At 37.1% G+C, this 27,021-nt stretch overlaps 1 protein-coding gene across 3 annotated transcripts in view; it reads right to left on the bottom strand.

Annotated features, from left to right (window-relative positions):
- GRM5 (glutamate metabotropic receptor 5) overlaps nt 1-27,021 on the bottom strand; it is a 530,110-nt gene that overhangs the window by 75,214 nt on the left and 427,875 nt on the right. For all 3 annotated transcript variants that reach the window (XM_043579975.1, XM_043579974.1, XM_043579976.1), the window contains exons 5-7: nt 23,188-23,434; nt 9,884-10,052; nt 4,149-4,275 (exon numbers count right to left, since the gene is read on the bottom strand). In XM_043579975.1, the coding sequence (XP_043435910.1) occupies nt 4,149-4,275; nt 9,884-10,052; nt 23,188-23,434 (543 nt within the window). The remainder of the gene's footprint in view (nt 1-4,148; nt 4,276-9,883; nt 10,053-23,187; nt 23,435-27,021) is intronic.

Below are 27,021 nucleotides of genomic sequence, written 5' to 3'. Positions count from 1 at the left end.
TTACAGGATTGTGTTGGGATTAACTAAATTAACATTTGTAAAATGTTTCAAACAGTTCTCCTTTCACACATATAGAAAGCATAATGTATGTGTTAGTTGCTATCCATTATCACCATGAGGGTACTGACCCAAAGGTGACCTGAGTTGTCATAGGCTGAAGTAGGGTAACTAAGTGGGTAGAAGAAAGAATTAAAATACTCCCTGAAGCTAGCCCCAAGCTTCTCTGTGGCAGCTTTGGAAGAGCTGAAGTCATCAGAGCAGTCTTCTGGCTAGAGAGCAGCCCCAAGTGATCTGTTACTTTGAATCAGGGTCAGTGAGATAGGGTTGCAAACAGCTATAGGCTCCTTGGGAAAATTCTGTAGATCTCAATTAAAGGTTAAACTTCACATAATATCAATGTGGAGACCTTTCTAAGTTTGGCATTTATTCCCCCTACCTTCTTCTCCTCTACCCTCACATACACACAAACTCACATGTATGCATATAGCCAGAGGAAAAACATTTCATTCTTCTGCTTGAAAACCTCCACTGTCCCTCCACTGATTTTTTAAAAATTTTTTTAAATCTGTATTTAACTTTTGAAAGAGAGAGAGAGAGAGAGAGAGAGAGAGAGAGAACGAGTGGGGGAGGGGCAGAGAGAGAGGGAGACACAGAATCCAAAGCAGGCTCCAAGCTCTGAGCTGTCAGCACAGAACCTGATGCAGGGCTGGAACTCACAAACCGCAAGATCATGACCTGAGCTGAAGTTGGACACTAAACCGACTGAGCCACCCAGGAGACCCTGTCCCTCCACTGTTTACAGGAAAAAGTCCAAACTCCTTAGTTAATAGCTATTTTCACAGGATGACCCTAATACCTGCTTTCATTTTCATTTGTTACACTCCCCATAATTTTCCTGCAGGTTGACATACATTGACTGAGTGCCTGCTCTGTGCCAGGCATTCTGTTACATGCTGGGAATGGTAATACGATTGAGATACAGTTATGTCCTTGAGAAACTAATGATTCAGTAGAAGAGGCAGATAAGGAGAAGACCATTAAAATCCAATTTGAAAACTGATGTAAAGAGGGAAGCAGAATTTGTTTTAGAAATACAGAATAGGGGGCTTATCAGTCTAAGTACATCAAGAAAGATTTCATAGAGGTGACATCTGAATAGAATAAGGAAGGGTGAGTAGGAGTTACTCAAGTAAAGGAGGAGGAGTAAGTACCTTCCAGGCAGAGAAGATAACACATGTATGGGCATGGAAGAATAAAATGGCATTGTATGTAGACAAGTATTTAAACAGCCCTTGATACTAGAAGGCAAAATCATAAAGATTTGTAAAAGTGGTACTGATTGAAACTAGAAAGATTATAAGAGGGTGGGGAAGAGAGGGAATTCTGAATGCCATGTTGAAAAACTTGGAATATATCCTGTAGAGATATGAAAACACTGGTAAGTGTTGAGCAATGAAGTAAATGGGACAAATCTGTACTTTGGATACATTATCCAGCAGCAAGATGAAAAGCAGACTTAGAGGCATGTGGCATACATTTGGGAGTAGGGGAATCAACTGGGAAATTACTGCAAGGGTCAAGTGTGAAATCTGAGAACCTAATCAAGGGAAGAGTTGTACAAATGGAGAAGAAAGGAGGGAATAAGAATATTTAGCAACTCAAATAGCTGGGCTTGACCAGTGACTGGATATGCGTGGCCTGGCATAGAGAAGAGTCTAGGATGGCTCCCTTGGTTTTGCTCACCATCTAGGAGAATGGTGGTGCCATTAAAAGCCTTGATCTGGCACACTCTAATATGATCTTCTTCACTTTTTAAAAAGTGAGCTGAAAATTATGCCTCATGATTAAGCTTTCTGGAATTCTCCCATCTTAAGTATGCCCTCCTTCATTCTTCCATAATACTTTGTTCATTCCTTATCTACCTGCAGCAGTCAGTATACTGTGTTGTTACTATTTACATATTTTTCTTCCACTAGATTATAAGTTTACTGAAAACTTAGATTGCATTTTGAATTTTAGTTCCTACTACATTTTCTAGCTCAAACTAAGGAGTTTGTTAAATTAATTCAGACTTCATTTGTTAAATTAATTAAGTCATACTTGAAAATCTCAAATTTTATGTCAAACTGATCTTGTCTTAAACCAAACTACTGGTCTTTATCAAAGAATGCATTTATTTCTTCAGTTTTCAAAGCAGAAAATTTGGTTCCCTTACTTAGTATCTCGTTTAGTCCAAGACACCAAGAACTCTTGCCTGCAATGGCAACATGCTGTAACCACCCAACCTGTGTCCCTTCTCCTGCTTTCCATCCCCCTCCAAATCATTCTCCTGCACAGCTACTAGAATTATATTTTTGAAAATATACATTCAATCATATTGGGCTTTCTTCTTCTGCTATACTCCATGCAATGGTTTCTCATTATACTTTATATCAAACATTCAAATCCTGAACATGTGCTATGAGGTTATACATGATCTAGTTCCTGCTACCTTTCTGATTTTCCCATTTGTTTCCACATAGGCAGACCTTAGGTGTGCTTTTCCCTTAGACAGAAATGCCCTTTTCACCATTCTTGGCTAGCTATTTCTATTTGTTACTCAGGCATCAACTAATGTCCATTTCTTCAAAGAGAACTTTTATAACTACAAATTTAAATTGTATCTTCCCTAATATTTTCATTTTTATTCTAGTTCTTTTACTTTATGTTAAACACAATTTGTGTGTGTGTGTGTGTGTGTGTGTGTGTGTGTGTGCTGTAGCTCATTCATTCAACTACGTTTATTGCAGGCTTTATGTTTAGCACTGAGTTGGCTCTAGGGATACCAGGATGTATGAGTTATCAGAAAGTTCAATGTCTAATGGTGAAAACAGGACTCAAGTGCTATCAGAAGGCACTTGGATGTTATATTAAATCAGATTTTTTTTTTTTTACTTTTTAAGAAAAGAGAAGTCTTCTGTATAAATACCAATCACTGACAATCACTGAAACAAAGCCTTAACGTAAGCTGGTCTCAAAAGGCCCAGGATCACAGGATTTTTAGAACCAGGGTTTTGGAATTGCTAATATAACTATCATGGCTAATCTCTCATGCTGTGAGGGATGGAGTCTAACAGTGATGATTTTATAATCTTCTAGCCTCTAGGAGTTTGATACTAAATCTGTGTTAATTGTCGAATCACTAGATGATCTGACATCCCACATAGTGGGCCCTCTGCCTAGACTGTTTGTCTCTTATTTTGCTTGAAGACCTACTCCTATAGGTCCTTTCCTCATATTCCATGTCCACAAATCTGTGCCCTTTAATAATATTGTAATCATATTTTTACCTTTTGCTTCCCATATTAACTTCTTTAAGATAGAGTTTGCATCATTATTTCTATATCTTTATTTCAATGGTGGGCAAACAGGCATGTAATAAATTTTTATTGCATAATTGGAAGGAAGGATGAAAGGTATTATATTCTGTTTTTACATTGGAAAAATTAGGAATAGCCATGAACTATAATCTTGAGAACACAATGACATATTCCTTAACATTTTTGGAGGAAAAAACCCCAAACCCAAACAACACAAAAGTCAAACAAAGAAAGCAAACAAGCAACAATAACAAAAACAAACAAACAAAAAAAACAAGTAGAGATAAGTTTTACCCTGTGCCAACATTATTTTAAAACTCATTTGTTGGAGCTTCCTGGTTTAGAAGGAAAATTACTAAGAGTAGCAAAGTTTGAGACCAACTTCCACCCAACTCTGTGCTTTTTTTCTCTTGGATATGTCATATGTTTTAGTCTTTTATTGGCTAACAGCTCTCCCTCTCCACCTCAAATAGATGGTTAACTGGGACCCTGCCTAGGACCTTCTGAGACTCTTCTGAGGATGGGCTGAAAATGTCCAGTAAAATACCTAGGAATTCTGATCTACTTTGGGGGTGTGAGCAGGAATATTGACCAATCTCTCCCTGATATATAAAGATTTTTGAGATTAGCCCATGCATTGGGAAGGCTTCTGTCCCTAAGGGAATTCTTTGTCATGTGAACAATACCACCAAGATGAGAAATACTTGAGACGTGACCTCCTCCATGTGTATATCCTTTTTCAGTTAATTTTTGAAGCCTGTATCCATGCTGACATTGTGATACGTATACCTGTAAGGTCATCAGTGGGCCACGACCCCAGCTGGCACGCCTTGCAGGTGTATTCATCAAAGACATATTCATTCTCTTTACAGGGTGTACAGGTCCAACAACAGCTGACTTCTCCCTTCCGGATCACCTAAGGTAAATATTTAAAGTTTTGATTATTTTTTTGTATAGATGAAAATCCAGCAATCTGTTATTCAAATATGCTGCTTTGCAAAGCAGAAATGGCTTTAACATAAATTATTTCAAATGTTATCAAATAGGTAGTGTGTTTATTAATATTCTCATTTTATAATCACAGAAACTGAAGCTGAGTTTAAGCAATTAGTCCCACATCATAAAATTGGTTGGTGACAGGGTTTAGAATTAAATTAAATACAAGTCTTTGAACTGAGAACAAACTGAGGGTTGATGGGGGGTGGGAGGGAGGGGAGGGTGGGTGATGGGTATTGAGGAGGGCACCTTTTGGGATGAGCACTGGGTGTTGTATGGAAACCAATTTGACAATAAACTTCATATATTGAAAAAATAAATACAAGTCTTTGGGTACTTAGCTTTAGATATCTATATTTAATTAAATGTCTGTGTTTGTACTTATATATAAATACACACTCATTTACACTTGTATGTATATAACTGAATTTTCCCCAGAGTCTTCTGTTTTCCCTCAAATTAAAAACTTTTGCTCTCTAAATTTATCTTGGCTCCTTCCATCAGTTGAATAATTGTTAGCAAGAAACATTGTATACCTGCTAAAGTTCAAAAGTCTACTTATATGATAAAAAAATCCTTAGGAATTCCTATTGAATTAAGAGACTCAACATGAATTTTTTTCTGGAGTTCATCTCTTGGTCTCTATTTCTAATGAAAATCTGGTTCAATAATTCACAGCCCATTCCTTCCTATTCTAGTAGCTTTGATTTGCTTGGGATGATGGTGGATAAGGTCATTGAGACTATTATATACCTCTTCATCTGTTTGATTTTTTTAAGGCAATGGAAAATAATTGAAATAATTTAACAGTTGAAGGAGTCCCAGATGTTATTCTTTAGAAATGGATGTCTTTTATTTTTTTTCCACCACTGGTGCATGAATAGCCTCTGTGGAATAGAGACAGCATTCATTAAACATTCTTATAAATAATTAAAACTGTGATTAATAACCAGCAATAACCAGACACAGCAATGATTACACTGCATATTCCTTGTCCTCCATGCTGACTCTATTAATGACCTTCAATAGTAACAGTGTCTAGATATCTGTAGCCATATACAATTGTAAGCTGGCACCTCTTATATATTTCCTATCCCTTTTGCCGACTCTTGACACTGCCACCACACAAGTAGAGAATGACAGAAGGGTCTGAATGGTCCCTTCCTTAAACAGATAAGTAAGACAGCGTTGCTAATTAGACCTGCTTAATCTACCTAAAGTAGTCTTCATAATAATACTGACTAATGGCTATTTTCTGCATGCCATATACTGTTATCTCACTAAAACATTAGAGTAGCTCTGTAATAAGATGGTTGGTTTTATTTTATTCTTTTTTTTTAAGGGGAGAAAACTGAAGTGTGGTGAGCTTAGATAACACATATGGGCAAATGAAGGATCAAACAATGCCTGTTGGACTTCAAGACTCATGTTCATAAATGTTGTGCCTTATTGGTCTATATAGAGTTCAGGGGGTGGGAAGATGGGTTAAATAGGTGATAGGGATTAAGGAGTGCACTTGTGGGTGATGTGCACCTGGAGAGGTATGGAATTGTTGAATCACTATGTTGCATACCTGAAACTAATATGCTCACTAACTGCAATTAAAATAAAAACGTAAAAACAATAGAGTTCATGATATTTTGAAAGATGCAGTGCAAGAGTCCTGGACTTGAGAATCAAGAGGCACCAGGGTTCTGGTCTTACTTATAGCCAGTAAATAGTTGTGTAGCTTTGAACAGTTCCACAGCTGATTGACTGACTTCTTCAAACCAAGACCAGTGCTTTACATGTAATATCTAGCTTTATAGGGTTTCCTGATGATTAATAGCACAGTGATTTGTAAACTGTAGGACACTCTAACGATGTTAACGGTTTTATTAGTAATATGCATATGAATATTTATATAGAGAAAAAATGTCATTTTAAGGTAATTTCAACCACACTTGGTAAAACTATTGTTGGACAACTATTAGATTTTGTAATGCAAACAAGCACATCTGAAATACTGAAGGATTCTCTTTCTTAGGAGGACATGGCAAACAAAGCAGCTGCATTTTTTCCTTCTAGAAATATGCTCAGTTCCTGTGCTTTAGTTTGCATTGGTTTGTAAATTTCTATTTTTTTTTACCAAAATAAAATCATTTCCTGTTATAAGAATAATTCCAATATTATAGTATTTTTTTTTACATCAGTGGTGACAACTTGATATTTCTTCTGTTTAGAATTGATTTTACTTTTTTTTTTCACATATTATATATGTTCTGTTTCACATTCATGAAAAGGTAGTGACAATTCTGTAACATCGTAACTCCCATTCTTTTTGAAGATCCTGGAAGTAGCGGTGCTTTCTTTGTGAATAACAATATGTAACATATTTGAACCTTTGCTAGACCAAGTGTACTTGCATGGACGCTAAGTTAACAAATCTGAAAGATGATATGAGATGTTGACATCTTTAATAAAATTGCTCAATGACAACATTAAGCCATATTAAGAAAATATTGTCACTTGTATATTTAATACAGTGAAAATAATATGTGATTAGGAAAATAAAATTTGGGATTAACAAAAGACTAAACATTAAAAAATAACTGGTATTAAAAATATGATAACAGGGAGTCAAATTCTTCCATTGTGTAAGTTATTCCCAGTAGAATGGGGTAGAAAAGTACATATAAAAAAATCTTGCAAATCAGCCATTCAGCATTTTGAAGTTACAGGTTCAAACTGTATTGCTGTGAAAGTCAAAACAAACAATGTCCATGTGGTAATTTATCCAGGCTAATCTTTCTACAGGAGGAAATGGAAATTATGAACAATCAATATTCTGAGTGAGTCTAAAAATAATTTCACGTACAGAATCTAATTGCAAGATGACTGGGCAAGATGCAGCCTGTCACTGAATATTAAAGGTTAGGAAACTTTTTCTGCAAAGTAAATATTTTTGTCTTTGTCGGCCATACAGTCTCTATTTCAACTCAGCTGATAAATTCCATTTATTGTAGCACAAAAGCAGGCATAGACAACACAAAAAAAGATGAGCATGGTGTACTTCAATAAAACTTTATTTACAAAAACATGCAGTAGGCTGGATTTGGCACATGGGTTATGGTTTATTAACCTGTGTTGTATACCATAACAAAACATACAGAAATATTTAGATACTCCATAAGCTATTGTGCCATTTAGCAGATAATATGAATGTCTATTTATCTTTATTTACCTTGTCTTTATTCCTTCTGGTCTTATGCTTACCAAATCTTCAGAACTACACCTTGAAGGTTTTACAGTTGACACTGAATTATTTCCATTTAATTTGTAATCACCAATGAATAAACACCTCAAATGTTCTAAGCAGAGTAAACATGAGATTGACTGAAAAGACCAAGGCTGACTGCTCCAGGTATATACACTTCCTGAAGTGTGGTAGTCTAGTACTTCAATAAATATTTGATGAATAATTTGATATCATTTTTCTTCCCCTAGGGCATTATACCTCAATAGCTAAACTTCTTTTATTTTTATTATATCTTCATTCTCTCTTTCACTGACTTTTATTTTTATTATATCTTCATTCTCTCTTTCACTGACTTTTTATTTCCTGTAAGTGTGGCCAGAACTTACTTAGCCTAAAAGTAACTTTTCAATGTCCTTAACTATCATACATGCCCCTTAACTGCTTTTCATCACATACTTCTTCTTGCTCAGTTACCATTCTATTGTTTTAATCTACAAGCTTCTGTTTCCAGAAGGCCCAGGTGAAGGGCTAACCCTAATTTTCTTGTCTTTCCCTCAGTGCTTCTCTTCCTTGACCTCTCTTTTCCACTGGCTACCACCTTGCATGACAGCTTGCTTTCTGGTTCTCTATCTCTCCCTGGCCCTGTTGTCCCTCATTCCCTACCTTTTCTTCTTCCTTTAGGCTTTTTTTAATGTTTATTTTTGAGAGAGAGAGAGACAGAATACAAGCAGGAGGGGGCAGAGAGAGAGGGAGACTACAGAATCTAAAGCAGGCTCCAGGCTCCAAGCCATCTGCACAGAGCCCAATGCGGGGCTCGAAATCATGAGCCGTCAGATTATGACCTGAGCTGAAGTTGGACACTCAACTGACTGAACCACTGGAGGGACCCTCCCCTTACCCCCTTTATGCTTTCAAAGTATATCTTTAGTGTCTGTTCTTGGTCCACATTTATTTCCTCTGTATACTTTCCGGTTCAGTGACTTACCTACTCTAACAGCTCCAACTTTAGCTCTATTCAATTCACTCTGTATCTTCAGCCTTATTTCTCATTGTTGTAGACCAATGTTTTCTATCACTGGATAGATATCTCAAAACCAATAGGCTGCCAAATTAACCCATTGCCTTTTCTCTAAAACCATTTCCATTTTTCTATGCTTGACTTTCTAGTTACTAAGACTTGAAATTGCAGTTGTCTTGGACTTCTTTTTCTTCTCCAATCTGACCTCCAGTTGGTAGCCAGGGTTGATTAAGTATACCTATATATATATATATATATATATATATATATAATGTTTCTCTCAAATACCTCCCCTGTTCCCTCTCCATTCTCACTGTTTCTTCCATAATGCAGGATTCTTGTTATCACTATCAGTGTCCTTACTTGTCTCTTCTTTCTCTATGCATGTTTATAACTACTCATGCATCTTTACCTACTATAGCCTAGTTTATGTCAACATCTTTGTCAAAATTATCCTGACTCCTGGTTAATAAAAATTAAATTCAATCTGCTTAGTATGCCATTCAAAACTCTCCACAAATATGGCTTCAATTTATCATTTTGACTTTCTCTTTTATAATAACCATTTAAAGCAATGAACTCTAGATTATTCACTATTATTCCAGAACATTCTTCAATCGACCATTTCTGTATCTTTCCTATTACTGTTCCCTCTATGTAAGTGATCGTTTTCCCACATCTCACTCTGAAATCATATCCATTCTTCATGGTCCAATGTCTAACATTTTACTCAGAAGTAATCTCTCCCATTCTTTTATGTGAACTTATATAGCTCTGTTTTTTTTTTCTTTCTTAATGAAATCATCACATTTTATATGATGTTGCTTATCTGTGCCTTATGGTACTTTTCCTCAGCTAGACTACAATTCTTCTGGCAGTAAATGTGTGTTACTTATTTTTTCCCCACTGATATAAACTATTACATTTGTAATAGTTTGACAAATATTTGTTAAGTTAATTAGGAATTAATGTGTTTTCCAACTGTTAACTATCTATCCCCAGGAGCATGTCCTTAAAAGGCTTACATGAGTACAAAGAGTGTGGATAAACATGACTCAACTGTCAATTGGTTCAATCAGTCCAATTACTAAGACTACTATAGGTCATACTATCAAAAGGAATTAATGAGAGAAAAGTAAAAAAAAATTTTTTTGACGTTAGAAGCTTATAATGTAAAAGGTAAGACAAGGATCTAAAAGTTTCAGAAATAGCCAATGACAGTGAATACTTTTGAATTTACAAAAAATTTAAAAAACATGGACTTTAATTTACCTTTATCTGGCCTTTCTCACATGGTTCACTGCAAACGGATCTGATGATGTTGTTTTTCTTGGACCATACTTCATCATCATCCATTTTTAATTCTCCATTATCCCAGCTTCCAACATTGATATAATCAAAATAATCTTTTCCCATTTCCTTGAAATTCATTATTTCATACCTTAGGAACAAGAACATAATGATTATTCAGCTAGGAATATAAGTATTCAGCTATGAAAAAGCAATAGATTTCATTTCCCAAAAATGTATCTACTATCATATTAGTGACACTGGAATTTTCCATGACAGTACACTTAGAATAACAAAAAAGCCTGTCTGCTTCACTTTCCTTTAAGAGACTGTTTTTTTTTTTTACCATCAAGTTTATACATGAAATAGAAGATAATCCCATGTGAGAAGGTGACTTGACCTCAGCAGGATGAAAAACAGTTTTGAAATAACTTCAAGAAGTTTAAACAAGTACTACTGTTAGACTTCTAAAAAAGATAGAAAGGTTTTTATCTCCATTCAAATAAAATGACAAAATTTTCCTTTACTAGCCAAGTAACAAATTTGGTAAATGTTTAATCTTGTCTTCAGCTGTAGGGAATGCGGGGATAATCTGGATAGGGACTGATTTTACCTTTATTATTTTACACTTTATCAGTGGCTAAGTCGTTGTCTAAAGAGACTATCAGGAGTGGTATTTAAAATAAATCTGAAAAGAATTTATGAGATGGGAAGATGGTGGCAGAGTAGGAGGATCTTAGGCTCGTCTCATCCCACAAATACAACTACATTAACTATCAAATCATCCTAAATACCCCAGGGATTAACCTGAAGACTGGCAGAAAAAACTCCACAAATAAGAGAGAGAAGAGACCACATTGAAGAAGGTAGGAGGTGTGGAGATGCAGTCTGGGATAGAAATGCATCATAGCTGCTGTGGTGTGGTGGGAGGAGTTGCTGTTGTGGAGATGCGACAGATAGACTAACACATAGGGGAGTGCACAGGGAAAATGAAACCCCATAACAACTGGCTTGGAAAGTGAGAGGGGCTGAATTTCATGAGTTTTTGCAACCAGTGGGGCTTAAAGCCTGGGGTTCTAAAGGTCAGCTGACTTGGCTCCAGAAGGATAGAGGAGGCTACTCTTGGAGAGAAGGCAGGCAAACAACTCATGGGCATGTAGAATGGAAACAGTGAGCTGAAGAGCGCCTGGGGCACACAGTGGAGAGGTATCTGCTCACTTTGGAGTGCGTCCCAGAGAGGCAACATTCACAGAGAGGCTCTTCCAGGAACAAAGGAACTGGCAGGCACCCTTCCCCCATACCACCCCTCAGCATAAACACAGAGCCACCTGTGGTAAGCAGCCCAACACTGACACTCACTACCTAACTTGCTTACACCAAGTCATTCCCCTGCAATCCAGTGGAACTGCCCTTCCCAGTCACCCTTGCCTAAATACCATCTTGGTGGTCCCCCTCCCCAAGAAGACTGGCCCAAACCCCTGCTGACACCCCATCTCCTGACCCAGGGGTTTTGTGGGGCCTTGGTTCTGGAGGTAGTGGCAAAAGGTCTCATTTCACAAGCAGACCAGACCATACTTACTCAAAATGCACCACATTCAGGCTGCAAACCAAACACTGCCCACAACAGACAAAGATAACCTCTATAGATGATTAGGCTAAAGGATAAAGCATCCAGGGCACAATAGCAGAGCACTGGCAGCACACACTGGAGATACTCCCTGAAGTGCCAGTCCCTGAGGAACAGGGGCTACTGTATTGTAGAGCACCACAAGACCTTTTCTTCATAAGGCTATTACCCTCAAGAACAAGAGAAGTAGCTGAATTTCCTAACACAGAGAAGCAGTCACACAGACTTTGACAAAATGAGAAGACAGAGGATACAGGACAAGGTCATGGCCATAGATCTGAGTGAAACAGATAAAAGTAACAGCCTGGTACAAAATTTAAAGTAATAAACATAAAGATATTCACTGGACTTCAAAAAAAGAGTGGAAGACATGAATGAGACCCTTAACACAGAGATGAGGAATAGGATAGCAGAGATAAAAGGTTCAATAAACTAAAAGAGAGGCACATTGATAGAGTGAATAGCAGACTGGGAGAAGCAGAGAAATGAATTAATGACCTAGAAGACAGAGTAATGGAAAGTGATCAAGCTGAACAAAAGAGAGAATGAAGATTTATGCAAAATGAGAATATACTTAGGGAAATCAGTGACTCCATCAAATGTAATAACACTCATATTATAGGGATCCCAGAAGAAAAGAGAGAAAAGGGGCCAGAAAATTTATTTGAAGAAATAGTAGATGAAAACTTTCTAACCTGGGGAAGGAAACATCCAGATCCAGGAGGCACAGAGATCTCCCAACAAAATCAACAAAAGCAGATACACAACAACCACAAAACAAATAATAAAATGACAATAAATACATACTATTAATAATTAAATGTAAATTGATTATGCACTCCAATCGAAAGGCATAGGGTGACAGAATGGATAAAAAAACAAGACCTGTCTGTATGCTGCCTGCAAGAGATTCTTTTTAGACCTAAAAACACCAGATTGAAAGTGAAGGGATGAAGAAACATTTATCATGCAAATAGGTGTCAAAAGAAAACCAGGATAGCTAATACTTATATTGGACAAAATAATACTTAAAAAAAAAAGACTGTAAAAAGAGACAAAGAAGGGGACATATAATAATGAAGGGGAGAATCCAACAAAAAGATATAACAAGTGTAAATATTTATGCACTCAAAAAAAGCACCCAAATACATAAAACAGTTAATAACAAACATAAGCAACTAATCTATGATAATAAAATAATAGTAGGGGACTTTAACACCCCACTTACATCAATAGATCATCTAAACAGAAAACCAACAAGGAAACAATGGCTTTGAATGATACACTGTACTAGATGGATTTACCAGAGATATTCAGAACATTCCATCCTAAAAAAGCAGAACACACATTCTTTTTAAATCCTCTCAGAATATTCTCGAGAATAGATAACATATTAGGCCACAAAACAAGCCTCAACAAATTCAAGAAAACCAAACTCATATCATGCCTAGTTTCTGACCACAACACTATGAAATTAGAAGTCAATCACAGGAACAAGTATGGAAAATTCACAAAAACATGGAGGTTAAATGAGATGCTACTAAACAATGAGTGGGCCAACCAGGAAATTAAAGAAGGAAATAAAAAGGTACATGGAAACAAATGAAAATGAAAATGCAACATTCTAAAACCTTTGGGATATAGCAGAAGCAGTTTTAAGAGGGAAGTTTATAGCAATATAGATCTACCTCAAGAAGGAAAAAGAATCTCAAATAAACATTCTTACACTGAAAGGAGCTAAAAACAGAACAACAAACAAAATCTTAAACCAGCAGAAGGAAGGGAATGATAGAGATTAGAGCAGAATAAATGATGTAGAAACTAAAAATCAAAAGAACACGTCAATGAAACCTTGGCCTGGTTCTTTGAAAAAAAATCAATGAAATCGATAAAACTCTAACCGAACTTGTCAAGAAAAAAAGGGAAAGGACTCAAACAAATAAAATCACAAGGGAGAGAGGAGGAATAACAACCACTATAGAAATAAAAATAATTATAAGAGAATATTATGAAAACTAAATGCCGAAAAATTGGACAACCTAGAAAATGGATAAATTCCTAGAAACATATAAACTATGCAAACTGAAACAGGAAGAAATAGAAAATTTGAACAGATCAATAACCAGCATAGAAATTGAATCAGAAATCCAAAAATTCCCAACAAAGTCCAGGAAGAGATGGCTTCACAGTGAATTCTACCAAATATTTAAAGAAGATTTAACCTATTCTTCTCAAACTATTCTGAAACATAGAAAAGGAAGGAAAACTTCCAAATTCATTCTATGAGGCCAGCACTACCTTGATACCAAAACCAGATAAAGGCACCACTAAAAAAGAGAACTACAGGCCAATATTTTTGATGATCATAGATGCAAAAATTCTCAACAAAACACTATCAAACCAAATTCAATAATACAGTAAAACAAACAAACAAACAAAACCAAAAAAAAACATTCACCATGATCAAGTGGGATATATTCCAGGATTGCAAGGGTGGTTCAATACTGCCAAATCAATCAATGTGATATATATCACATCAATACGAAAAAAGATAGGAACCATAAGATCATTTCAATAGATGCAGAAAAAGCATTTGACAAAGTACAACATCCATTCATGATAAAAATCCTCAACAAGGTAGGTTTAGAGGGAACATACCTCAATATAATAAAGGCCATATATGAAAAACCCATAGCTAACATCATCCTTAATGGGGAAAAAATGAGAACTTTTCCCCTAATGTCAGGAACAAGACAAGGGGGCACCTGGGTGGCTCAGTTGGTTAAGCATCAGACTCTTGGTATCAGCTTAGATGATGGTCTTGGGGTTGTGAGATTGAGCCCCATGTAGGGCTCTGCTCTGGGCATGGAGCCTGCTTGAGATTCTTTCTCTTTCTGCCCTTCCCTCACTCTCATGCATGTGCACTTTCTAAACAAACAAACAAACAAATATCATTTCTAAAAATATATTTATCTAAACAATCCCTACAGCCAACATAGGGCTCAAACTCATGACCCCAAAATCAAGAGCTGCATGCTCTACCAAATGAGCCAGGAAGGTGCCCCTTACCACTTTTATTCAACATAGTACTAGAAGTCCTAGCCACAGCAATTAGACAATAACAATAACAAAAATTCATCCATTCAGTAAGGAAGAAGTAAAACTTTCACTATTTGCAGATGACATGATAGTTTATATAGAAAACCTGAAAGATGCCACCAGAAAGCTTCTAGAACTGATAAACAAATTTAGTAAAGTCTCAGGATACAAAGTTAATATACAGAAATGTGTTGCATTTCTACACACCAATCATGAAGCAGCAGGAAGAGAAATTAAGAAAGCAAACCCATTATGATTGCACCCAAAATAATCACTTCTTTGGTTAGGCTTATTCCTAACAAAAGAAGTGAAAGACCTTTACTCTGAAAAGTGTAAATCACTGATGAAAGAAATTGAATATGACACAGAGAAATGCAAAGACATTCCATGCTCATGGGTTGGAAGAATAAATATTGTTAAAATGTCCATATTACCTAAAGCAATGTATACATTTAATGCAATCCCTGTCAAAATACCAACAGCATTTTTCACAGAACTGGAAGAAACTATTCTAAAATTTGTATGGAACCACAAAAGACTGTGAATAGCCAAAGAAATCTTGAAAAAGAAAGGCAAACTTGGAGGTGTTACAATTCTGGATTTCAAGTTATATTACAAAGCTATAGTGATCAAAATGGTATGGTACTAGCACAAAGATAGACACATAGGTCAACAGAACAGAATAGAAAACCCAGAAATAAACCCACAATTATCTGTTTAATTAATCTTTGACAAAGAAGGAAAGAATATTCAATGGGAAAAAGACAGTCTGTTCAACAAATGGTATTGGGAAAACTGGACAGCTACATGCAAAAGAAGGAAAGATGAACCAGAACCACTTTATTATAGAAAACACAAAAATAAATTAAAAATTTACTAAAGACCTAAATGTGAGATCTGAAACCATAAAAATCGTAGAAGAGAACATAGTCAATAACCTCTTTGACATCAACCATAGCAACTTTTTTCTAGATATGTCTCCTGAGGCAAGGGAAACAACTCTGGGACTTAATCAAAATGAAAAGCTTCTGCACAGTGAAGAAAACCATCAACAAAACTAAAAGGCAACCTTCAGAATGGGAAGATATTTGCCAATGACATATCTGACAAAGGGTTACTATCCAAAATCTATAAAGAACTTAAAAAAACTCAACACCCCCAAAATAAATAATCCAATTAAAAATGGGCAGAAGACATGAACAGACATTTCTCCAAAAAAGACATGCAGATGGCCAACAGGCACATGAAAAGATGTTCATCATCACTTACTATCAAGGAAGTGTAAGTCAAAATTACAAAGACATATCACTTCATACCTGCCAAAGTAGCTAAAATCAACACAAGAAACAACAGGTACTGGCGAAGATGTGGAGAAAAGGGAACCCTCTTGCACTGTTGGTGGGAATGCAAACTGGTGTAGCTCCTGTGTAAAAGAGTATGGAGGTTCCTCAAATGTTTAAAAATACAACTACCCTACAATCCAGTAATCACACTACTGAGTATTTACGCAAAGAATACAAAAACACTAATTCAAAGGGATGCATGCACCCCTACGTTTATAGCATTGTTACTTACAACAGCTAAGATATGGAAGCAGCCCATGTGTCAATCATTTGATGAATGGACAAATAAGATAATTTCTTATTAAATAATAAGAAGAATAATAAGAATTCCATTCATCAAATGATAATACTATATATAATACTAATGTATTAACTATATATGTATATATAATGGAATATTACTCAGCCATCAAAAGAATGAAATTTTGCCATTTGCAATGAGCTAGAGAGTATAATGATATGCAAAATATGACAGAAAGACAAATACCACATGATTTCACTCATATGTGGAATTTGAGAAACAAAAAAAAAAAAACCACCAAAGAGGAAAATAAAGGGAGAGAGGGAGAGATAAATCAAGAAACAGACTCTCAGTTGTAGAGAACTGATGGTTACCAGGGGGGAAGTGGATGGGATGATGGGTCCTTGATCCTTGTTGGGGATCAAGGAGTGCACTTGGGATGAGCACTGGGTGATGTATGAAATTGTTGAATCATTATATTGTACATCTGAAACTAATATAACACTGTATGTTAACTAACTGGAATTAAAATAAAAAAACAAAATAAAATAAGTGTGAAAATAGCTTCTAAAGCACTGTAAAAATGCTAGAAGATAGGAGTACCTTGTGAGTTCTCAGCCTTTATTAGCTATTGTTCTCATTTTGAGTATGGGGATAGAGATGTAAAGAGGCAAAATTAATGTGATTATTTATTTACAAGGTTTTTCTTGTATGTAAGAACATTTCCAGAGAAGCATTTTTGAAATAATTTTCTAGTGTCAGGACAGTGGATAAACAATACCATCACTTTATTGGCTCATGTAGATGTAAACTGTGGGTATGTCTTAGGTATACAGTGTCTTCACATAGTACCCTATGTGTTTTCCTCCTAGGACTTAAATGATTGGAAGATGGGCTCTTACACGTGATCCCTTCATCCTTTCATGCTCAGCTTATTTTAGCTATCTGCAAATTGACATGGATGGGAAACTTTCTAGCTTTTGGGTTCCAGTGACAGATTGACATACTCAGACCAATGCTCAGTAAGGAAATGTTCAGAACAAATATGAAATCAGTCTGTTTGGATCTACATTGTAAAATAATACCATTCTCTTTTTACTCCCAATCACATTTTTTTTACTGTAGTGTCTTTTTCAGAATTTTAATTCATTCTTAAATTTTGTTCACTGTTTAAGGATTATCCTAAAGTGTTTTATCTGAAGTAAGCAACAATTTTGAGTAACTGTCGAAAGTCCACTTCTAAACCCAAAGTACCAATCTATAGGATACAAAAACTGAGTCCTAAACCGTTCCACTCGGTCACATTTATCCAGTGGCTACTAAGAATACAGTGAGTTGAGATATTAGAAAATAGAGCACTAAGGTTAAAAAAGAAACTCCTATATTATGTCACTGACTACTTCAAATATATGGGCTTCTGAGACTTCAAAAGGTACTCGGTGTGAGCAAATACTCTGTGAGCCAATAACCTTTGGACATTCTAGGCTTGGAAAAATAAAGAATTATCGGTGTCAGGAAGCTTCTTTCTTTGCTGCTACTGATTTGAAGAGATATGAGGGTTTCATTGCTCGCCCCATTTGAGCCATCAACCCATTCCTACCAATTCTTAGCTCTGATAAGGTCTAGTACACACTTTTCATTTTACAGATAATGGAACCAAAGCTTGGTGAGGTTGTTGAGTGGTACGAGACTGCAGAGTATACAAGTGGCAGAGCAAACCTAAACTCAGCCTTTAGACTTCCAGTCTGCTGTTCTTCTCCATTAGAATGTGCCATAACTATTTGATAGAGCAAAGAATCAACCCTCGTTGCTTCCCTTTCACAAAAATCTGTTTTGTGTAGGAGAATGGTAAACCATGAAGAGATCCAGTTTTTGAAAAATAAATATGAAAACTGCATAGAATGGAAAATGTTATATTTGACAGGGAAGTGACTTCAAGAAAAGTTAAACCTTAAATTTGGTTCAAACCTGTCAACCTGTTTTAACTATGTTAGACAGAATGAATCCTCCCCATGCAATTATTAGCCTCCAGATTTCTGGTAATTATTTCTTATCTGTAAGACAAATACAGATATATTATCATTAGTAGTTGTAGTGATGAAAATATAACATTACTGTAAAAATCTTTGGTAGCAGTATATTAGAAAAAAATTAGGTAAAAATAATTCTCCATGAAAAATATTTTTTTGCCTTCACTTATCAATTGATATGAATTCTTTCAATTTTCAGAGATAGGATATAGATTTTATTCTCCATCAAAAGTGAGAGAAGAATTAATTAGCTAAGAATTGAAACACATAATAGCTTTCTGCAATTGTTTCCCATTATTTCATTCCCTCTCTTTCTCCCTGTCTTGCTCTCTTGCTGTCTTTCACTGAGCCTCTTGGTTTCTACATCTCTGTGCTCCTGAAACCTCTTTCTCATCACTGTGTGTGATAGGTGTGATCTGTCTTCTGCAATATCTCTCTTCTTCCTCCTTTCTCTCTGCCTTCCCTTGTCTCTCTTCCTTAACTGACCACAATTTACAGTTGAAATATACTGACATTTTTTATTTTTATTTTTAAATATTTTTTTGAGAGAGAGAGGGGGGGAGAGAGAGAGAGAAAGAGAGAGAGAGAGAGAACACACATACACAAGCAGGCAAGCAGGTAAGGGGCAGAGAGAGGGAGACACAGAATCCAAAGCAGACTCCAGGCTCCCAACTATCAGCACAGAGCCCGACATCATGACCTGAGCTGAAGTCAGATGCTTAACCGACTGAGCCACCAGGCGCCCCACTAACTTTTTAAAAAATGAATTTTATATAGCATTCAAAAACAAAATAAAACATGAAATGTGTTCTAACCAAAAAGAAAAAAAAAAGTCCTATCAAAGCCCTAAGTAGAAACTAGAGGCAGGCAGGGTTCAGTTTAACAGAAGTAAAGAACTTTCTAAGCAGTTATAAGTCCCTGAAAATTGGAGCAGTCTTCCTTCCTCAGAAGATAGTGAGGTATTGTTTACCCAAGAGGCTGAAGCAAGGTCGTCAGGGGAACTGCAACATTGTGAGGGGAACTGACTGTACAGAATATTAGATGTCTATAGCTCCTCAGATCAGCTCAGTATATAATTCTAAGGTGTGTGTTTTTTAAAAGTTTAATTCTTAAAAATGTGATAAATTGTCTGTTGGTTAACAAAATGCACACTCCACACACAAGTCCATGCAACAAAGTGATTATAATGATCTGTGAATTTGGGGTTGGATTATCAGAGATTAAACAGAGACCACAGGGTTGCTTTGACCAAATCCTTTAATAAATAATAATGAGATCTTTTTTCAGGATATACATAGAACCATTTCACATGTAACATAAAGAAAATGGAGGGGGTGTAAATTAAGTTAGATTCTTCTCATTTGAATTTAATGATTGTGCCTAGCAATTGTATATTGTCCTTGTTCTGTTACTAACTGACTGCATGGGAATGGGCATGCCTCTTCCTTTCTCTGAGAAATGTTTTTTCACCCCAGAGAGAGTTAGGAAGTTGAAACAAATCATCTCTATGGACCCTCCGTGGACAGAGCCACATATTAAGAACCATTGTGCAAACCAGCTCAGTATCTTCAAATTTCTAGTGTTCTAGTCTTTTTTTTCTTTGTCACATCTGTCCATGTGTTCTTCTTTTCTTACCTTTTGGATTAATCAAAAATTTTAAAGTAGTCTTCTGTTGGTCTTTTAGCTATTCCTCTTGCTAAGGGATTAAATATGCACTCTATTTATCTTATTCTACTTAAAGTTAATGTTGTGTCACTTAATGTAGATAAGAAACTTGCCATTGTATAATTCTATACCCCCTTTCTTTATGCCATGTTGCCAAATACTTTACACAGCCATGCTTATAAATATCACAATATATTGTTAAATTTTTTGCTTTAAGTAGTCAGTTGTACTTAGTCTGATGTTGACTCCATGTTTCCTCTGCCCATTTATGTTCAGTCCCAGGCAGTGGCAAGTCCTCATAAACCTTAGTTCTCAATGGTCTCCATATAAGGGTCAGAAGACTTTGGCTGTAAAGGTACAGTTAATATTTCAGGCTTTGTGAGATGGTCTCTGTTGAAACTACTCAATGCTTCCAGTGTAGTGTGAAAGCAGCCATAGACATTACCTAAGTAAGTGAGGCTGACTGTATTCCAATAAAACCTGATTTACAAAAACAGACAGCAGACTCAATTTGGCCTGAAGACCACAGTTTGCCGACCTGTGATCTATACCATTGGTGGTAAGTAGTCCAGGTCTGTATTTCTTATCTATAATTCTGAAAACCTTAGAGCTCTGAAAATTATTTTATAACTCACTTGGCAACAAAACATGACCCAATCTGAACTCATCTGGTGATAGAACTTGACCTGCACTGTAATGGGGCTATTTATACTATGTATCATACTTTGTGTGAATATTTGTATGTTTTGCTACATATAGCCTATGTATCACACTTTGTGTGAATATTTGTGTGTTTTGCTACAGAAATATTAATATGTTGATTAAAGCCTGCTCCACAGCATGCTGGTGGTACTATATGACTATGTTACCTTTTATAAATCTAAAAATCCTGAATTCTGTAACATACCTGGTCCCAAAGGTTTCATTAAAGAATTGTGGACTAATAGTGGTCTGATTAGATGTGAGGTTTAGAAGCAGTGGTTGAAGTGAATTCTCCAGTAGTCCCCAAGTGTGTTTGCCAGAGTGAGCTACCTGTCTCTGCTTTCTTTGTTTAGGATCTTTCTCTTGTGACTCTGGCATTTTAGGGGACTGCTTAGTCACCCCCAGGGCTCCTCTGGTTCATTTCTCAGTTTGGAATGTCTTTGATCCAACAGAGCCATAACTTTTACTCCACAGAAATAACAACAGAATGTCTCCCAATACATTTCTCAAAAAACAGTGGGTTTTTAATTTTGATCCTGGTTGATTAATTGGCAGGCTACTGTGTAATGTTAGGAATGAAGTCCAGGAGACTGATTTCGAATCTTGAGCTATCATGTATTAGACTGTATCTTTGGGGAAGTAATTTAATCTTTGTAAGCTTCACTTGGTGAGCCTGGAGTGGGAAAAGAGAATGATAACATTACCTCATAGGATTAAAATGTAGAGGACTTAGCTAAGTGTTTGGCTCAGAACACATGTTCAGTTAATATTAGTTTAGTTATTTTGTAAATAGAAATGGATTAATTGGAAAAATAAAAAGTTAGAAACCATCCTCCTGAATCTGGCTCATGCCCTCAGAGTCCAATTCAGATTTATTTATTAATGGGTTACTGTAATACCAAACCTTTATAATTTTGTAACTCTGGAATCTCTAAACAATTGTGAATTCTTGGAAATTGTTTTCAAAATTTTATGTATATTGTAATTTAGAGAACATCTATAAATTTCATTTGAGTCTTAACAGAGATTCGTGTTCTAAAAAAGGTTAAGAACCAATGTCATAAGTGTACCCTACTGCAGCAAATTTGGAGGATTATGAATGAGACAGTGATGTTCTGCCTGATCCATTAAGCTTCTCCATTGGAATAGAGCTGAGACATTTCTTCACTATCTGCTTTGTGGAACTGGCTTGGGTACATGCCTTGAAAACTCTGAATATTGGAGCTGTAGTCATCAAAGTTGAGGAACAAGTCCTAAGCTGATGTTGGTGTGATTGGTATGCTCATAAGAATAGTAAATCCATGTGCAGATATCAGGGACTAGCCCTTGACCTGAGGCTACAGACTGAGCTCATTGGTTGACCTGCCTTATGAAGCCTTACAACAAATGTGAAGTTTTCTTTGGCCCTGATAGAATGCTTGTATTCCCTACTCCCCATGGATATACTGAATAGCCAAAAAGAAGAAAACTATATATGAAAAGTCAGCTTTTCTTGGCAAAGCGCCGGCTTGGAGCAATATTCTTCAAGCCTATAGAATGGAGAAAATATATAGCTTGGCTCTTGGCTGCATGATTTGGAACTAACTGTCACGTCAAAGCTCAGCTTATGAGATGGTAACAGCCGCAGTCAGGGACAAGCTCCAGCTCACCTCAGTAATGTGGAAACAAGCTAGAACCAAGGTGGCTGGTACATGTGTGGGCACATGGGGTGTGAGTCATGGAGTCATGAAACCTTCTCTTGGCAGGATCAGCTGCAGAGTGTAAAGACACCATGTCAAGCATAAACTGTTGCTGGAAGAATACTTGGGATTTTACAGTGGGAGACCAGAGGACCCTGACTGTGCCAATGTAAGGCAGAGTGAAGACCTTGCCCTGCTACAACTCTGAATATCATTTTAACAACATTATCCCTCATGGATTAAAAGTCTCATGTGTACAGTCCTTAAGGATTTTGAGTCTGAGATAGATGTGAATAGTGGTAAGTTCTAGGTACCTAATGACTTCCCTGGAGGCTGACCTATAATTAACAGTAAGTTCATATTTCTCAGGCTCCTCTATAAATAATGAAAGGTAGAATTTCAGAGGAAAAGGCAATTTAGTCCTCGAGAAAGGAGAAAGTCCTCCAGCTACAGGATAATAAAATGACTTATAACTTACTATAGGTACAGCAAACAATGTAACAGCACCTCAGCCCCATTTCTGAATTACCACAAATGGAACCATTCATGTTTCAGAAGAGTTCTATGACCCCAAAAGAGAGCAGAATACAGAGAATAACAGAAAACACGTACAGAGAAACCACAGGGCTGGCTTTTGATTTGCTACAATAACATGAGGCTCCTGTCTCTAAGTGCAGGTCTCTGAAATATGATGGTTCCAAGAGTTTGTTGTCAGCATCAGTAATGTACCTGGCTACAGAAAATGGGTCTTCCCCTCTCTATCTTTCATCACTTTTTGGTGTCAGAGCTGGCCAAATATGACCAGTAAGCCGAGATAACTACAAAAGACAGAAACAGACACCTTAGGATCAAGAGATGATTGTTCAGGTGCTATTGTCTGGAAGAGAATCAGAACAGTACCTTCCTGGAGAGTCTCCATTCTCATCAAATAGGATCATATCTCCAGAAACCCCAGTAAAATTGGTTTTCATCAGGGAGTCCAAAAGTTTCCGTCCATCAATTGGCTTCATTGCATCACAGAGGCCTGCATAGCCTGGACAGAGGGACATCTGCATGTTGTGGAGCCCATAGGCCATGGAATAGATAGCATTGATCACAAATCCCATTTTGGAATCTTGAACGTGATGTGTTCTCAGAGTCAGAGAACCTGTTGAGAAACAAATTATGGATTAACTATGAGATTTAATTCTGCTATAGCTATACTCATGGATTCTGAATAACTTGAGCATTCACTGAGCAATTTATCAGAGTTAGAACCAGATTAAATACAAAGATAGAGGTCCCAAATCCATATGTCTAATAATTGTCTTCTATTTCCAGTTTTTCCCCCCAAAAAACCTTGAAGAAAGACCCGAATCCCCAACAGTACCAAGATTCACTTCCTCTATTACCAATCCTGGAGATGGATGCAGGAAAGCACTGTATTTCTGTATCATAAACTTATCTTAAGGACAGATTAATCTCCTTAGTACTCAGCTATGATAATATTACCTCCTTGGTTTAGAAATCCACAACAAATCTCCAGCTTCCAAACCAGTAAGTAATAGCTAAACAAACTATATTTTCTACCATTTTGTTTCAACTTACCTGCTTGGATTTATCATGCACCCCTTGCAACCTCAAAGCATTTGCTCTCCATAAACTGGCCTATTTGGAAATTCTAAAATATAACATTTATACTCCATTAATCAATTAATTGTTAGAGTCTGAACATAAAAAAATGGTAGACGATCTAGGGACAAAACAATGATAAATTGGGCATGGATTCGGCACTTAAGAACTTGTTCAATAATATAAATTATGTAACCACAGCAAAAGGTGGAAGGTGATAAATTTGTAACACATGTCGAGTTACCCTTCCAATGGACAGCTCTTGGGAAAGTTTCATTAAAGAACTAACATTTGTTATAGGTTATTGATGCAGTATGGAATGAGTGTCTGTTACTTATGACTGCTCAGAACTTGCTGGGAGCGAGGGACATAGGTGGCACAAGATAAACCTGATGCTTGCCCTAGAGTCAAGAAGGCACGTGAGCATCTCAGTAAGCCACTGCAGTATGGTTTGGTAAGTCCTGAGGCAGGACTGAGTCAGGAGGGGCATCAGACCAAGAGACTCACTGAGGCTGAGCATTATGTCTGAGTATCAGCTGGATGAAGAGTGGAGGGAAGCGTGTTTGAAGGTTCATAGATGAGATAGAGCGTGCTGTGCTTGGGAAAACTTTAAGAAGGTTGGAATGTTCAGAACATGATATGGGAGATGAGAGAATGGGAAGAGGTAGAGAAGTAGAGGAGGGAAGGGCTGCTTAAACCACATTGAGATTGGTATACTTTATGATGTACTTTATCTTAAGATCACTGGGATCCCTTGCAGTGTTTAGGTAGGGGCATGATCAGATTTCTATTTTAGGAAGACTAATCTGGCTACAGCATGGAGAAAGATTAAAAAGGCTACAGGACTGGAGCCAGAAAGACCTATGAAGAAGTGATGCGATGATCCCCATGATAGCTGAAGGTGGCCTTGCCTAGGTAGAGGCCATGGTTATGGGCAGAAGTGTTCAGGAGGCAGAATCTATTACCAGGGCTGGTAACTGAAGAATGGGGAAGATTGAGACACATAGGGAGAACATGGAAAGAAGGCAAAAGTGACAGCTGAAATAAGGACAGAGCTTGTCATTTGGGAAAAAAGTTTTCTGTAAGAGAGATAGAAAGGAATTTTCTAAAGTTAGCATGATTTTTCATGACTTTTCAAACTGTAGAGGCATATTACCCCCTTCTTGATTGCTGGCCCAAATGCTGGTACTTTCCCTGAGCAGAAAACAAAGAAAACAGCACAACTCATCCTGACATAAGTTTAAGATGAGGAATCCCATTTCCATTTAAGGACTAAGCACTGGACCCAGGCTTAGTAATCAATTCTCATAATTTTCTTTTCTACATAGGCTCGCTTCATACTTCCCACCCCTGCTGACCCCCCTCCACTGTAAACTCCATGCTACTAAGTATTAAATCAAATATTTTTGGGTCGCTTTTCCCTCCTCTTTCCTTCATACCTTCTCAACTCTTATTTTTTCTACCGTTAATAATTAAACTACTTCATACCAATCTACTTCTACAGGGTTTTTTTTTTTTTACTTAAAAAAGATTTTATTTTATTTTTTAAAATTTTTTCAATATATGAAGTTTATTGTCAAATTGGTTTCCATACAACACCCAGTGCTCATCCCAAAAGGTGCCCTCCTCAATACGCATCACCCACCCTCCCCTCCCTCCCACCCCCCATCAACCCTCAGTTTGTTCTCAGTTTGTTTTTGTTTTTTTTTAATTTTTTTTTCAACGTTTATTTATTTTTGGGACAGAGAGAGACAGAGCATGAACGGGGGAGGGGCAGAGAGAGAGGGAGACACAGAATTGGAAATAGGCTCCAGGCTCTGAGCCATCAGCCCAGAGCCCGACGCGGGGCTCGAACTCACGGACCGTGAGATCGTGACCTGGCTGAAGTCGGATGCTTAACCGACTGCGCCACCCAGGCGTCCCTGTTCTCAGTTTTTAAGAGTCTCTTATGCTTTGGCTCTCTCCCACTCTAACCTCCTTTTTTTTTTCCTTCCCCTCCCCCATGGGTTTCTGTTAAGTTTCTCAGGATCCACCTAAGAGTGAAAACATATGGTATCTGTCTTTTTCTGTATGGCTTATTTCACTTAGCATCACACTCTCCAGTTACATCCACGTTGCTACCAAGGGCCATATTTCATTCTTTCTCATTGCCACGTAGTACTACATTGTGTATATAAACCACAATTTCTTTATCCATTCATCAGTTGATGGACATTTAGGCTCTTTCCATAATTTGGCTATTGTTGAGAGTGCTGCTATAAACATTGGGGTACAAGTGCCCCTATGCATCAGTACTCCTGTATCCCTTGGGTAAATTCCTAGCAGTGCTATTTCTGGGTCATAGGGTAGGTCTATTTTTAATTTTTGGAGGTACCTCCACACTGCTTTCCAGAGTGGCTGCACCAGTTTGCATTCCCACCAACAGTGCAAGAGGGTTCCCGTTTCTCCACATCCTCTCCAGCATCTATAGTCTCCTGATTTGTTCATTTTGGCCACTCTGACCGGTGTGAGGTGGTATCTGAGTGTGGTTCTGATTTGTATTTCCCTGATGAGGAGCGATGTTGAGCACCTTTTCATGTGCCTGTTGGCCATCTGGATGTCTTCTTTACAGAAGTATCTATTCATGTTTTCTGCCCATTTCTTCCCTGGGTTATTTGTTTTTCGGGTGTGAAGTTTGGTGAGCTCTTTATAGATTTTGGATACTCGCCCTTTGTCCGATATGTCATTTGCAAATATCTTTTCCCATTCCGTTGGTTGCCTTTTAGTTTTGTTGGTTGTTCTACCGGGTTTAATATACATCGTCTTCTTCCAGATTATAACAATAGTCTTTAAACTGTTTTTATTTTCTATCTTTGCCTTTCCTCCCCTACTCCAGCCAATTTTAAACCCAACAGCCATGGAAATTCCCTTAAAATGTAGATCAGATCACGACACTCCTCTGATCAAACTTTTCAGTGGCATTTATTACTGAAAGTAAAAGCCACAGTCCTTGCAATGACTTTCAGAGACATACAAGAACTTGACTCATGGCACCCTACCCCTCATGCTTCTGACTCCATCTCCTAACACTCTTGATTTGAATTATTGCTCTCTAGCCACACTCACCTCCTTGCTGATTCTCAA

Source organism: Prionailurus bengalensis, chromosome D1, assembly GCF_016509475.1.
Source record: "Prionailurus bengalensis isolate Pbe53 chromosome D1, Fcat_Pben_1.1_paternal_pri, whole genome shotgun sequence".
Lineage (NCBI taxonomy): Eukaryota > Metazoa > Chordata > Mammalia > Carnivora > Felidae > Prionailurus > Prionailurus bengalensis.
Note: the sequence above shows the minus strand (reverse complement) of the source record. Positions and strands in the feature narration are given on the sequence as shown.